Raw genomic sequence first — 15,000 nt, 5'->3', positions numbered from 1 at the left:
TCTGATTTTTCTCTTTTTGATTCATCTGATTCCTTTAGTTCTGATTCTTCTGAATCTTTGGATCAGTCCGTTTTCGAGACCATGTTGAGTGACGGCTGGACGTGCGTCTGCGGGCTCTTGGCTGTGCTGTGTGCCGCCCAGGCCACATACACACACACCTATCACTGTGAGTACAAATAATCACTTGACTTATATACTAAGTGCTTTGACAGACAGAATAAAAGCAGAATTCTCAAATTAAGATGAATTAAGAATAAGATAAAAGATGTAAAAAGGCAAAAGGAAAATTATAAAAAGTGAGTGTTTAACTCAATTTGTGAATCTTTCTGAATGAGTGTAAATGTCTTTCGGAAGTTTCTGCATGATGTGAGCGCTCAACATCTCTAAAGAGATGATGGAGATGATGATGATGATGATGGAGATGATGAACCCAGAGGAGTTTGAAGGATTCATCCATTAATCACAGATCATTGGTCGACACCATGAGGTCCAGGGACCACCTGGTCCCCAGCAAACTGATGAATGGTTAAACTTTAGCATTATTTAATCTAAGCATAATTCATTTAATTATTTAAATGAACACAATCAGAGAATGTAGAAGATTGACTGTTCTGATCAGAGTTTCTCTCGACCTGCATTATTTAGTGTTGGAATTCTGGACTCAATCATTTCTCTCTGTGTAAAATACTGGGTTTGTGAGACAACATGTCTTTGAGGTCAGAGGTCAGAGGTTAGTGTTAGGTTAGGTGAGGTCTCTGGGTCCTTTATATGAAAAGGCTTTATTATTATTGATAATTTTGCCTTTATTTGATAGAGAGGCAGACAGGAAAGGGAGAGAGAGAGAGAGAGAGAGAGAGAGAGAGAGAGAGGGAGAGAGGGGATGACATGCGGCAAAGGACCGCGGGTCGGACTCGAACCCGGGTCGGCCACACGAAAGACTAAGGTGAGCCACCCGGACGCCCCAGAATCACTGCTTTACCGTGTTTGAACCCGAGCAGAATGTGACTGATATGATGTGTTCAGTTTCTCTTCATGTGTTTGGAGTTCTACGGGTCAAACTGAGTCATGTGATTCACAGCATCTCAACCGTAAGACACACTTACATTTTGAACAAATGTTTTTCTTATTTAACCAGACAAACTCTGACCTGAACCTCAACCAGTTGACTTGCCGAACCGTAACATTTTCACACGTGTGGTGGAGGAGCGTAATTCTGCAAAAGTCATGTCCATGTACGCAAATCTACATTGAATGTTCCTGATTATTTCACTTGTATTTGTTCCAACAGTAGAAATGTATATTGGTGTTATTATGAGACACTGAGCAGAAGCACTTGTCTCTGTGTCCTCAGCAGCAGCTCGTTAGGGAGTTGATCCTCAGGGTTTCCATGGATCTGGAAAGTGCTTGAATTTATAAAGAGGTCCTTAAAAGTGTTTGAATTTAGCCGACCGGAATCTCTGAGTTTGAGCCTCATGTGCTCCGTCATCTCAAAATTGCTGGGCCAAGCTTGATACACTTTCTTCCTATCTACAGTAAAGTAACACTCTTCTTAGTCTCTTAAAACACACGTGTCTATATAACCCTAACCCTAACCCTAACCCTACACATGTCTATATAACCCTAACCCTACACGTGTCTATATAACCCTAACCCTACACATGTCTATATAACCCTAACCCTACACATGTCTATATAACCCTAACCCTAACCCTACACATGTCTATATAACCCTAACCCTAACCCTACACATGTCTATATAACCTTAACCCTACACGTGTCTATATAACCCTAACCCTACACATGTCTATATAACCCTAACCCTAACCCTAACCCTACACATGTCTATATAACCCTAACCCTACACGTGTCTATATAACCCTAACCCTACACATGTCTATATAACCCTAACCCTAACCCTAACCCTACACATGTCTATATAACCCTAACCCTAACCCTACACATGTCTATATAACCAACCCTAACCCTACACATGTCTATATAACCCTAATCCTACACGTGTCTATACTTTGTAGAGGAGAAAGTTGGCCAAAATGTAAAGTGAAACTCAGGGAAAATAATGAGTGATGATAGGAGGGATGTCCCGAATGTCCCGCTTTTAGCCGGGACATCCGCTTGTATTTTATATCACCTGCATCGGTTCAAACTTCGAACTTCCTCCGTTCTGATGAATTTTTTCCCCAACTTCCTTTGAGGAGGCTCTGTGGGCGTGAAGTATCTACAGACTGTATCTACAGACTGTATCTGGTGCATTCCAACAATGTAGAAGAGACAGTCTGTAGCTACAGACTGGATACAGACTGTATCCAGTGCATTCTTGAGAGACGATGGTCATCTGGTCTTTAGAGCACTTAAAGGAGAACTCAAAAACAATGCTGATTTCAAACTAAATGAACGTCTGCAAAACTGTTGATTGTTTTCAGATTTCTGTGAGAACATGTGCAAAATAAATCAGCATTGTTTTTGGTGGAGTGTCCCTTTAAAGAAAGGCTGAGGATTTACAGATTGCTTTGAGTTTATGTTAAGTGTTAATGATTCATTCTGACGTGTAAGCATGTTGCATTAGAGGATTTATATGTGAACATCTCTGTGAATTATTGGCTCTAATTTTGAAATAATTTGTGCTTGAAAAGTGCTTGAAATCTATCATTACAAAAGAGTGGCCCCCTGCAGGTGAACAGGTGAACAGCACAGTGAGTCAGACTGTAAACAGACCAGAGTCTGTCGCTACATGAAATCCCTGAATCAGAGAGAGTCATGTCTGCAGTGGTGAACCCTATGGGTGAACCACGTCTCGCCTGAAACACACACACACACACACACATAGACACAGACACACACACACACACACACATACAGACACACACCTGCACACACACGCACAGACACACACAGACACACACACACACATAAACACACACACGTACGCACACACACAAACTCATCGCACCTTGTCTGGTCTCGAGTTGTTTACTTATAGATAAACTAGTCCCTACATGGGCCGACTGTCTAGTGTCGAGGTAAAAGCAGTAACACTGTCCTACCACCGCAGAGACTCCCCCCCCTCCCCCCCCCCCCCGGGCTCAGCCAGACGCTCCTACAGACACAATTGGGCGTGTCTGTGGGTGGGAAGCCTGTGGGGTATGAGTCCTGGTCGCTGCACTAGCACCTCCTCTGGTCGGCCGGTGTGCCTGTTCGGGCGGAGGGGAACCAGGGGGAATAAGAGTGATCCTCCCACGCACCACCATGTCCTGCCAGTGTCCTCACTGTCAGGTGAAACAAAGCGGCTGGCGATTGCACATGTATCCTAGGAACTCTCCCCACATCGGAAGAGGGGGTGGAGCAACAACCTGGACAGCAGGGGAATTGGCCAAGTAAACTGGAGAGTAAATGGGACAGAAAAAAATATTTAAAAAAGGTCCATACCGGTACAGAAACAAAATATATATCAAAAATACACACACACACATATATATATATATATATATATATATATATATATATATATATATATATATATATATATATACACACACACAGCGCCACATACCATTGATTCTACATCATACAGTAGCCAGCTACCACATAGCCAGAGATGGGAAAAGTACACACTTTCTTTACTTACTGTAAGTAAGTACAGTTAATTGTGTAAAAAAAGACCAAAGTTTCCAATACCTAGCCCTTATTCACATAGCAGAACCGATGCTCAAAATTGCGTGAGTCACACTCCATAGGGTTCCATTGCCGTTGCCACCCACCCAGTGACGCGGTTTGTTTACCAAAATGCTGCTTGGTATAGTGAGTAAACTGTCACTAACTGTAGGCTCAATAGTTGCCATGATATTAAAGCGCCCCCTCCTGTTCATGCAGCGGTGATGCGTTGCGAGTGTAACGGGAAGTCTGGTTTCTGCCTGCGGGATGCCTGGGGCCTGCGCTGCATCGCCTGCCAGGGAAACACAGAGGGGCGCCACTGTGAGCGCTGCCAGGACGGACACTACAGGCAGGGGGCGCTGCAGAGCTGCACCGCCTGCCACTGCAACCCCACAGGTCAGAGTCATGACACACATGCAGGAAAAGAGAATGTAACATTAGGCAACTTTTATTTTCCAAAGTGTCCGAAAGTGAAATTATTGTGATTTACAATATTGTGATTTTTTTTGGACCTTGTATGGTTGTTTTGTTTTGAGTTGTAGAGTTTGGTGTGGAGCATTTAGCCTATATCCTGTAGATGGATGATGCTTCATAAAACCTAATTGAAACATATTACAGCATAGTATTCATATTTATTAGAAATATATGAACAGATTTATACCATATAATAAGTATTGCTGTATATAATATTGCAGGACACAAGTGCATATTGTAATTAAGTAGGCTATATTGTGCTAATATTTCTTTGTAAAAAATATATACCGTATATATTAGTAGGTGAATTGAATTGAGATGGATCTCTGAAACTCATCATTACGACTGTTCTGTCAGGCTCTGTGGGTGTGAGGTGTGACAGCAGGGGGCGCTGCAGCTGTAAAGACGGGGTCACAGGAGACAAATGTGACCTCTGCCCCGACGGACACATCGGCCTCGACGGCTGCACACAGAGGTGAGGCGCGTCACACACACACACACACGGGCACGCACGCGCGCGCACACACACACACACACACACACACATACACAACACGGGCACGCACGCACACACACACACACACACACACACACACACACACACACACACACACACACACACACACACACACACACACACACCATCTCAAGTCAAAACTTTACAAACCTTTTCAAGTCACCAAAACCCAAAACAAGTCAAGTCTCAATTCTTCTCTTGGTAAATGAACTGCCTGCATTTAGACTTTGATCTAAAGCGCATTACAATGCCTACATTCACCCATTCACACAGACATTCATACACTGATGGCAGCAAGCTAGCAGGGTGCTGCACAGACATCAGGGTGCTGCACATACATCAGGGTGCTGCACAGACACAGACATCAGGATGCTGCACAGACACAGACATCAGGATGCTGCACAGACATCAGGGTGCTGCACAGACATCAGGGTGCTGCACAGACACAGACATCAGGATGCTGTACAGACATCAGGGTGCTGCACAGACATCAGGGTGCTGCACAGACACAGACATCAGGGTGCTGCACAGACATCAGGGTGCTGCACAGACACAGACATCAGGGTGCTGCACAGACACAGACACCAGGGTGCTGCACAGACATCAGGGTGCTGCACAGACATCAGGGTGCTGCACAGACATCAGGGTGCTGCACAGACACCAGGGTGCTGCACAGACATCAGGGTGCTGCACATACATCAGGGTGCAGCACAGACACAGACATCAGGATGCTGCACAGACATCAGGATGCTGCACAGACATCAGGGTGCTGCACAGACATCAGAGTGCTGCACAGGCATCAGGGTGCTGCACAGACATCAGGATGCTGCACAGACACAGACATCAGAGTGCTGCACAGGCATCAGGGTGCTGCACAGACATCAGGGTGCTGTACAGACATCAGGGTGCTGCACAGACATCAGGGTGCTGCACAGACATCAGGGTGCTGTACAGACATCAGGGTGCTGCACAGCAAAGGTCCAAAGACTTTTCAGAGACGTTTCAATATCGAGACCTCAATTTCCACTCACTTCCTGTATCTGTTTTGTCATTGCCACGCCCCCTTAGGAGACTGGTCAGCCAATGACGTTTCGTACCATTGACAGTCACAAGCTGATAACCACGCCTGGAGTGGGCAGTCTCTAAATGTACCATCTCTGCTATCTCTCTTGATGCTTTGTTGTTATAAACTTAATATTGAGTCTTGTGTTTTGCAGCCGGCAGACCAGACAGGACTCTCAGTCCTCAGTGTGTTTCTGTTACGGCCACAGCAGCCGCTGCTCTGCAGACCATGGCTTCACCCTGCACACCATCACCTCCACCTTCACCCATGGTAACCTACACTTCACAATAACATACCTCAGTCTGACACTTCACAATAAGGCCTCACAGCCTGACACTTCACAATAAAAGACTTCACAGCCTGACACTTAACAGTAAATTATCTCAGCCTGACACTTCACAATAAAAGACTTCATACTCTGACACTTCACAATAAAAGACCTCAGCCTCAGGAGATGACATGGGGCTCTTACAGGATTCCATGATTTGGACTCATGTTGAGCTGTCTGTGTCAATTTTGCAAATGGTGAGAAAATAAATCTTTAAATGTCTTTTTCCTCAATCTGAGTGAAATATGGTTGCATTTTGGAAGTACGAAAGCATTCCAAGTGCTTCCCAGGAGTACAATTATTAAAGTCCAGATCAAATGGTTAAAAGAAAAAAAGCGGTGTGGAATATTATACCAGAGAATATAGTAACAACTGCAACTCAACTCTTTCAATGTCAAAATAAGCGTTGCTTTCATTTTTGAAGGTGCTGTGTGATTTGGGACGGGAAATGAGTTCTGAGACTGTGTGCATGTGTGTGTTTGTCAGGACCGGAGGGCTGGCGGGCAGCCACAGCTCAGGGCGTGTTCCCGCACGACGTTCACTTCCGCTGGTCTCCCAAACACCAAGACGTGGAGGTCATCTCCAAAAACAGCCTGCCTGTCTACCTGCTCGCCCCGGGTCAGTACCACTCTTAAACAGCCTGCCTGTCTACCTGCTCGCCCCGGGTCAGTACCACTCTTAAACAGCCTGCCTGTCTACCTGCTCGCCCCGGGTCAGTACCACTCTGCTTTCCTGTCCTTGAAGTGAAGGGTGTCGTAAACACTGTTGTTAGTACTTTCCCGTTTCTCTCCTCCCCTCTCATCCTCGCTCTCCTTTTGTAAAGGAGGTTATGTTCTACTGCCATGTGCATCTGGTGAGGTTAGGTTCTACTGCCATGTGAGGAGGTTAGGTTCTACTGCCATGTGCATCTGGTGAGGTTAGGTTCTACTGCCATGTGAGGAGGTTAGGTTCTACTGCCATGTGCATCTGGTGAGGTTAGGTTCTACTGCCATGTGAGGAGGTTAGGTTCTGCTGCCATGTGCATCTGGTGAGGTTAGGTTCTACTGCCATGTGAGGAGGTTAGGTTCTACTGCCATGTGCATCTGGTGAGGTTAGGTTCTACTGCCATGTGAGGAGGTTAGGTTCTACTGCCATGTGCATCTGGTGAGTTTAGATTCTACTGCCATGTGCATCTGGTGAGGTTAGGTTCTACTGCCATGTGAGGAGGTTAGGTTCTACTGCCATGTGCATCTGGTGAGGTTAGGTTCTACTGCCATGTGCATCTGGTGAGGTTAGGTTCTACTGCCATGTGAGGAGGTTAGGTTCTACTGCCATGTGCATCTGGTGAGGTTAGGTTCTACTGCCATGTGCATCTGGTGAGGTTAGGTTCTACTGCCATGTGAGGAGGTTAGGTTCTACTGCCATGTGCATCTGGTGAGGTTAGGTTCTACTGCCATGTGCATCTGGTGAGGTTAGGTTCTACTGCCATGTGAGGAGGTTAGGTTCTACTGCCATGTGCATCTGGTGAGGTTAGGTTCTACTGCCATGTGCATCTGGTGAGGATGCAGTCAAACGAGTCCAGGAAATGGGGAGAAAGCACACGTGGGAGAACAGAACACACTGCTTCACTCTGAAAGACAAAGACAGTAAATCAAATGAGCCCATGTAAAGAAATAAGGATCAAGTTCTCTGAACTACAAAAGACATAATGAACTAAGGAATAAGAACTTGGGATAGTAAGGATATTAACTATAAGAGAGTAAGACAGTGCTGCCTGAGGAGGGCAACTCAGGTGAACTTATAGAGAGCCAAAGTGAACGTCACTTCCTGCTTTTCTTTATGTACCAGCGTGTGAAAAAGTACCATGGCGGTGAACGCAGTGATATGTGACCTTTTTGATCCCGTTTGAATTGTGCCACGGGAGTAACACACGTCATGTTTGTCAAAGACAACTCTGCAAGTCAAGAAAGTCACAGTTTGTGGTAAAACTGTGGCACTATAAGTTATAAATCAGAAAGACTACGCACAACCAGTCGCCTAAGTGACGTCTCTCCCACCAGTCCATGTTGTTGATGGTGTGACGTATAATGTGCGACACCAGATGTAGCTGATGGACAAAACTAAACCTTACGTTTCAGTTTCAGGACAAATTGTGACTTTCTTGACATGCAGAGTTATGTTTTAAATGGACAAAATGTAACGTGTACCTCATGGCACAATTCAAACGGGATAAAAAAGTTAGCGTATCGCTCCGTTCACCACCATTCATCTTTTTCATACGCTGGTACAGGGAGAAAAGCAGGAAGTGACGTTCACTTTAGCTCTATAGGACAATCAGTGAGGGAGCCAGAAGGTGAACACAAGAACTAATCAGTGAGGAGTAAAGCTAAGGAAAGAAGTGAGGTAAAGGAAGTGAGCTAGGTGAGGAGAGGAAGTGGAAAAAGAAAATTAGAATCTTGAGAACACCTCTCCTCTCTTCTCATCTCCCCTCCTCTTGTATCCTCTCTTCTCTCCTCCTCTTCTCTCTCATCTCCTCTCACCTGCTTCTCCTCTCTCTCCAGCCTCCTTCCTGGGGAACCAGTTGTTGAGTTTTGGTCAGAATCTGTCCTTCTCTCTGCGTCTGGACCGAGGCGTTCGTCACCCCTCCACCAGCGACGTGGTTCTGGAAGGATCCGGTCTGCGAGTCTCCGCCTCTCTGGGCGACCTGCGCGCCATCGTCCCCTGTGGGAAGAAGATCAGCTACAGCTTCAGGTGACATATTGAAAGGGACAGTTCACCTGTTCCTCTCACCTGTAGTACTATTTATCCATCTAGATGGTTTTGGTGTGAGTTGCAGAGTTTTAGAGATATCGGTGGTTGTGAGATGTCTGCCTTCTCTCCAACACGATGGAGCTGGATGGCACTCAAAGCAACAAAAATACATTTGAAAAACTCAACAGCAACGTCTCTTCCCAGAAATCATCTCCCGGTTACACAAGATAATCCACAGACCTTGTTGCGAGCAGTTTCATGTAGGAACTATTTTCTTTCGAGCAAACTACACCCGCTAGTTTTTAGTTTCTAGTTTTTTCAACTTTCTACATGAAAATGCTCACAAGTTCTGTGAGCAGAGACTGATCGTGGTGACGTAAACATGAGAAAGCAGGTGTGACAGATTGAATATTAGTCATAATGGGACAGTTATTATTAGTGATATTAGTTCATATTAGTCATAATGGGACAGTTTTGCAAATCAAACATGATCATACCAGTCTGGGTGTGAACAACCTCTACCTTTTATTAAAGATGACGGAGAAGGGAAGGGTGTAATGACGCCACCTGCTGGAGGAGAGAGAGTGTTGTGTTTGTTTAATGCTCCAGTTAAAAGCAGCTTGTTTGTTTTCCATCAGCACCAGACGGGTGGAGTTACCACACATTGCAACCAGTTCCAGAAAGTCCCAGTGAAGGATGGCCCATTTAGTGCTAAGAAAACAAATATCTCAATCGATTAGGTAAACTCCACCCACCTGGGACTGTCAAGCAGTTCAAATAAACACCAAGAATGTATCAGCTAGAACCTGTCCAGGCTGCTCAGCAGAAGACGAGCAGCAGGCGTGTGCTGGCTGGTTAGGTTTGAACATCTGGACATTCCTATGAAGAGAGAGATCCTGCTGCAGAACATCAGGGGGGATTCTGACACAACGGGCCCCTCACAGCGCACATACACACGATTAAGGCCAGGACTTAGACACATTCACCTGCATCTCAACAGGATTGACAGCAGCAAAGCCACCTGAACACTTAAAGCCAACAGCACAATAACAAGAAATACATTCTCCTGTATCTTAATACAGGCTCCAAAATTAACTTTTTTGTCCACCAGCTATTACTAAATGGCAAATGTTCAAATTCTACCAGCCACTCAATAGATAGATAAACCATTGTTTTTGTTGCTTTTCTGCTGGTGACTCAAGCCACTTGCATATTTGACCAGCATTTGGCTGGTGCTAATTATGGACCCTGTCTCAATAACACAAGATTGACAGCACAGGTAAACTCAATTAACGCCAAAAGCAAAATAACCCTCTAATTGTCCATAAACGTATGGAGCATCTTGTCGAAAATAAAGGGTTGGGAGAAACAATTCACAGCAAAATAACGTTGTCAACACTGAGTGCCGTGGTGTGTCTGTCAGAGCAGTCGACTACTTGCTACCTGCTTCACTGAATTGCTGAAATCTCTTGTTACCTCCTCCAAGGGTCTGATCCACCTCACAGCATCTGCATCATAGCAGACTGGATTATTGGCCTTCAGAGTCACTTCTAGTCCAGCTGAAGATGACATGTATGTTATTATGTCTGTGGTCAATGTGCTGAGCTGCTCCCTCTCCGCCCTCCAGGCTGGACCAGCAGCCCAGCAGCAGGTGGAGGCCTCAGCTCTCCAGCTTCCAGTTCCACACGCTCCTCCAGAACCTCACCGCCATCAAGATCCGCATGACGTTTGGTGAAAACGGTCAGCTTGTGTTCTATATCGAAGCTTCTATCAGATACAGTCAATATTAATCCATATAGTTCTATATCGAAGCTTCTATCAGATACAGTCAATATTAATCCATATAGTTTCATTGATATTAGGACAGCGAAACACTGATTGACCAGGTGAATCAGCTCTGATCTGTTAAATCCACATTTGTTAGGAAGGAGAGATGTGATGAAAGGGAAGAGTTTAGGAGAGGATAACAGGATAAGTGATAACTGGTCAAAATGTAATAGTATCTCTTTAAATAATAAAAAATATATCAGATAATATAACAGAGTGATCTCGTTATAATAGAAAAAAATATACCCCTTTTTATGTAATAATTTCCAGTTAATTTCCATCATGTAAAAGTACTATGTTATGAGGAAAAAGAACATCACTCTAGTATTTATTTACATCGCAATTATTACATTTAGTTTTATTATTGACAAGATTTATTATATTTCCCACTCCTTTGCTGGAATGCTTTTTTTTTAACTACATGTAATTATACTTATGACAGGTTTCATTGCATTTTTGAGTTATTTAGTTCAACATTTTGTTAACTTTAGAGACAGCTGAGACATGGATTGTGGGTAAAAATGGGTTCCAACTCGATATTAGAAAACAGACAGATGATTGTTGTGTGTCCGCAGGGCGTGGGTATCTTGATGACGTGCGGCTGGTATCGGCCCGACGGGGGGAAGGCCCCCCGGTGGCCTGGGTGCAGAGCTGCAGCTGTCCTCTGGGGTACCAGGGGCAGTTCTGTGAGCAGTGTTCTTCAGGCTTCAGACGTGGATCCCCTGCAGAAAGAGCCTTCAGCACCTGTGAACCCTGCAGCTGCCCAGGGGGAAACTGTGACCCAGAGACGGGTGAGTGCACTGTAGATCTGTGCTCATGTCATTTTTTCAGTCTTTGTCATTTCTGGGGGTCAGGTTTGTCAGCCCTCCTCCCGGTTTTTATGCATTTCTTTTGGTTACTTATTATGTCATCTTTGTCAGGTTTTTGTCTTTTTTAGTCAGTTTTATTTTTATTTTTTATTTTTTGACAGTTTTTATGTAACTTTTACATTTTAAGTTCACCCAAAAATGAATCCCATATGCCGAGGGAAGGACGGCTGATGCTTTTTATTCCACAAAACATTCATTTCGAGTTTCACAGCCAATCACCACGCAGAATTCTCCTAAACAATCAAGTGATTGGTGGAAAACGCTCAAATTAGGGCATAAATGACATATTTTCAAGTCAACTTGGCATCTCAAAATGACAGAATTTTCATTTTGGGTGAACTGATCCTGTTGATGTTTACTATAAACCCTATACAATCTCACCTGCTCTGTGTTTGTATATGAATGTGTGAGTATACTGAAATGCAGGCTGTTCCCTGCAGGTGACTGTTACTCTGCAGATGAGACTCCGGGCGGGCGGAGCTGCTCGGCCGGGTTTTACAGCGACCCGGACGAGCCTCGGTCCTGTGTGAAGTGTCCCTGTCCCCCCGGAGTGTCCTGCTCACTCGCACCCGGCTCGCTGGAGGTCCGCTGTGACCAGCGCTCCCCCTGTCCTGCCTGCTTCACCCCCATCAAGACCAAGGTACCGCTTAGGTGTAGGCTTAATCAAGACCAAGGTACCGCTTAGGTGTAGGCTTAATCAAGACCAAGGTACCGCTTAGGTGTAGGCTTAACAAGACCAAGGTACCGCTTAGGTGTAGGCTTAATAAGACCAAGGTAGCGCTTAGGTGTAGGCTTAACAAGACCAGGGTAGCGCTTAGGTGTAGGCTTAACAAGACCAAGGTACCGCTTAGGTGTAGGCTTAACCACAAATCACCACATGTTGCTTCTTAGGTGTAGGCTTAACCACAAATCACCAGATGTTGGTTCTTAGGTGTAGGCTTAACCACAAATCACCAGATGTTGGTTCTTAGGTATAGGCTTAACCACAAATCACCAGATGTTGGTTCTTAGGGGAAAAGGGATTATGGGATTTTAGAATTGGTATTTTGGTAAATGCATGAAATAAGGTCTGGGGTTAACAAACGTTTATGGGAGTGGTCATTTGTGTTGTGTTCAGCAGGATAATCTTCACAAATGAGGACCGTTAAAAAAACGCATTTACGCTTCAAAAGTCATAAAAGTTGTCCACATTATCCTGCGAAACACAAATGACCACAGACCTTATTTCATGCATTTAACCGAAATCCCCATTCTAAAACCCCATTCACTTTTCCCCTTCAGAAGCCATTCCTGCAGTTCTATTGAGAGTGGATTTGAGTTGAGTTGAGTTGTGGACCAGTGATGTCATTCATGCACAAATGAATGGTCATTGCAGCTCTATTGATGAGAGGTTATTGTGTCATCAGATGGAGGCGTACGTGGCTCGTCTGAGGGAGCTGGAGGTAGCAGTGTCAGCGGCTAACATGAGCTCTCTGCCCGGGGACAGCGAGCAGGTGGAGAGGGCTCTGAGAGCAGCTCAGGAGCTGGTGACCGACCTACAGGACAACACCCACCGCCTGGCAGGCAAGCCGAACCGCTGCTGCACATACACACCAACAGCCAATCAGAAGCCTCCCCGCTGCTACACATACACACCACCAGCCAATCAGAAGCCTCCCCGCTGCTACACATACACACCACCAGCCAATCAGGAGCTTTTTACCTTAATTCATCCAAACTGAGCTGCACTCTGCTTCAGGCGTACATTCACACTGGGAGCTGACCAGTACAACCAGCCACTGGGTTTTATTTCATACATTTCATAGTATGGATCAGTCTCCGCCTGTCTGTTACTCACACTGTTGACGTTATGCCACTAGGGGGCGGCATTGACAATGAATGAGACTGCCCCAAGGGTGGCTCTACACTGGTGGGGAATGTTTACCATTCAAAGTACAAATTTGTGTGTGGAAATTTTCAGCTAAAAAGTTGATTTTAAAGGAACACTTTACTGATTTTCAACCAGCTTTGTGTCATTACAGTGTGGGTCGTATCTGCAGATGAGCAATGTTGACCTTGGCTCCATGTTGTTGGTAGCAGGAGATGTTTCTGCAAGGGAACACGGGGAGCTCTGGGTGCAGGCAACATGGAGGCATGTTCATTTGCATATAATACCCACATTGTAATGATACAAAGCTGGTTTAAAATCTACAAAATCTTCCTTTCACTGAAGCCTGCTGGCATTTCTGTCTCTTTTTCTTCTCTCTTTTTTTTCAGTTTTCTTCCAGTTTTCAGAAGATGAAAACAGAACATAAACATCAAAACAAAACCAGGCTGATACACAGGAAAAAATATACGGTACTCTACATTGTTAGGAGAGATGTTACCAGCAGCGTAGTGTGCTCATGTGCTTAGGAGAGATGTTACCAGCAGCGTAGTGTGCTCATGTGCTTATGAGAGATCCATGAGAGGTCAGCTGGGCGAGTCACTCGTCACCCCTGACTACATCAAAATAGGCCAGAAACGGCTCCCAAATAGTGGGAAACTTCCCAAGTGAGTTGGTCCTCAGGAACCTGAGTCTCTCAATGCGCACAACTGAAACCATGTCCATCAGCCACAACTGAAAGGAATGAGGAGAGGGAGACTTCCACTCCTTAAGAATACGTCTCAGTTGTCCCCAGTGTCCATAGTGTGTCAAGAGTTTGACACACTATGGAGAGAGCAGCGTCACACACACACACACACACACACACACACACACACACACACACACACACTGTAAAGGTAGTGTATAATGGACAGGTGGGAGACAGACAGAGGTGTAGCACACGGTGTCAGAGAGAGGAGAGAGTGGGTGGAGGAGAAGGGTTGGACCTGCAAATCTGCACCACTTACCTCAACACCTTGGGTGTGATTTGTTTTTCATTAAGTGCAAATAGCCCATAGAACCCGTCTCATACTGATGATGTCATACCTCCTGTACCCAACAGAACTGGAGAAGAGCCTTCAGCGCCGCCTGTCCGTCATCAGCCACAGCCAGCTGGCGGAGGGGCGGGGCCTGCAGGCCGTGGGCGACACGGCGGACGCCATCGAGCGTCGGCAGCAGACGTACCGCACGCAGGCAGAGGGCGCCAAAACGCTGATCCACGACATGAGGCGAAGACTGGAGGATGCTAGGCTCAGCATCCAATCAGCTGTGAGGCTTTCACCATCATATTAATGATGTCAGCTGTGTAGAATAATAATATATAATAATAATAACGACTCTGATGAAGACGCTGTCACGTCGAAACGTTGGTCTGCACTTACTGAATTCAACTTGTCCCAGTGAATCAAAGCTGCAGGTCCTTCTTGGGTTTACCCATTTATTTCTGCTGTGTAGAATAATGTTCAGCTGGAAAAGGGACCATCGTCATTATCAATTAATCCATCTATCATTATTTTTCCGATTAGATGTAATTAATTGTTTGGTCTATAAAATGTTAAAAATGTCCGTCACAGTTCACAGTCCAGATGATTCTTAAGATGTCTTCCTCAGTCTGAC

The 15,000-nt window shown here is 45.2% G+C and overlaps 1 protein-coding gene across 1 annotated transcript in view; it reads left to right on the top strand.

The window, feature by feature from the left end:
• Nucleotides 1-15,000, top strand: part of lamc2 (laminin, gamma 2) — a 23,478-nt gene that overhangs the window by 193 nt on the left and 8,285 nt on the right. The window contains exons 1-11 of the mRNA XM_083658955.1: nt 1-166; nt 3,889-4,065; nt 4,501-4,618; nt 5,878-5,993; nt 6,538-6,669; nt 8,592-8,781; nt 10,409-10,521; nt 11,184-11,399; nt 11,918-12,117; nt 12,884-13,040; nt 14,447-14,652. The exon at nt 1-166 is cut by the window's left edge and continues 193 nt beyond it. Of these exons, the coding sequence (XP_083515081.1) occupies nt 82-166; nt 3,889-4,065; nt 4,501-4,618; nt 5,878-5,993; nt 6,538-6,669; nt 8,592-8,781; nt 10,409-10,521; nt 11,184-11,399; nt 11,918-12,117; nt 12,884-13,040; nt 14,447-14,652 (1,710 nt within the window). The 5' untranslated portion in view covers nt 1-81. The remainder of the gene's footprint in view (nt 167-3,888; nt 4,066-4,500; nt 4,619-5,877; nt 5,994-6,537; nt 6,670-8,591; nt 8,782-10,408; nt 10,522-11,183; nt 11,400-11,917; nt 12,118-12,883; nt 13,041-14,446; nt 14,653-15,000) is intronic.

The sequence above is a fragment of the Poromitra crassiceps genome (genome assembly GCF_964638095.1).
Source record: "Poromitra crassiceps genome assembly, chromosome: 23".
NCBI classification, from domain to species: Eukaryota; Metazoa; Chordata; class Actinopteri; order Beryciformes; family Melamphaidae; genus Poromitra; species Poromitra crassiceps.
This window is presented reverse-complemented; position numbering and strand designations above follow the sequence as displayed.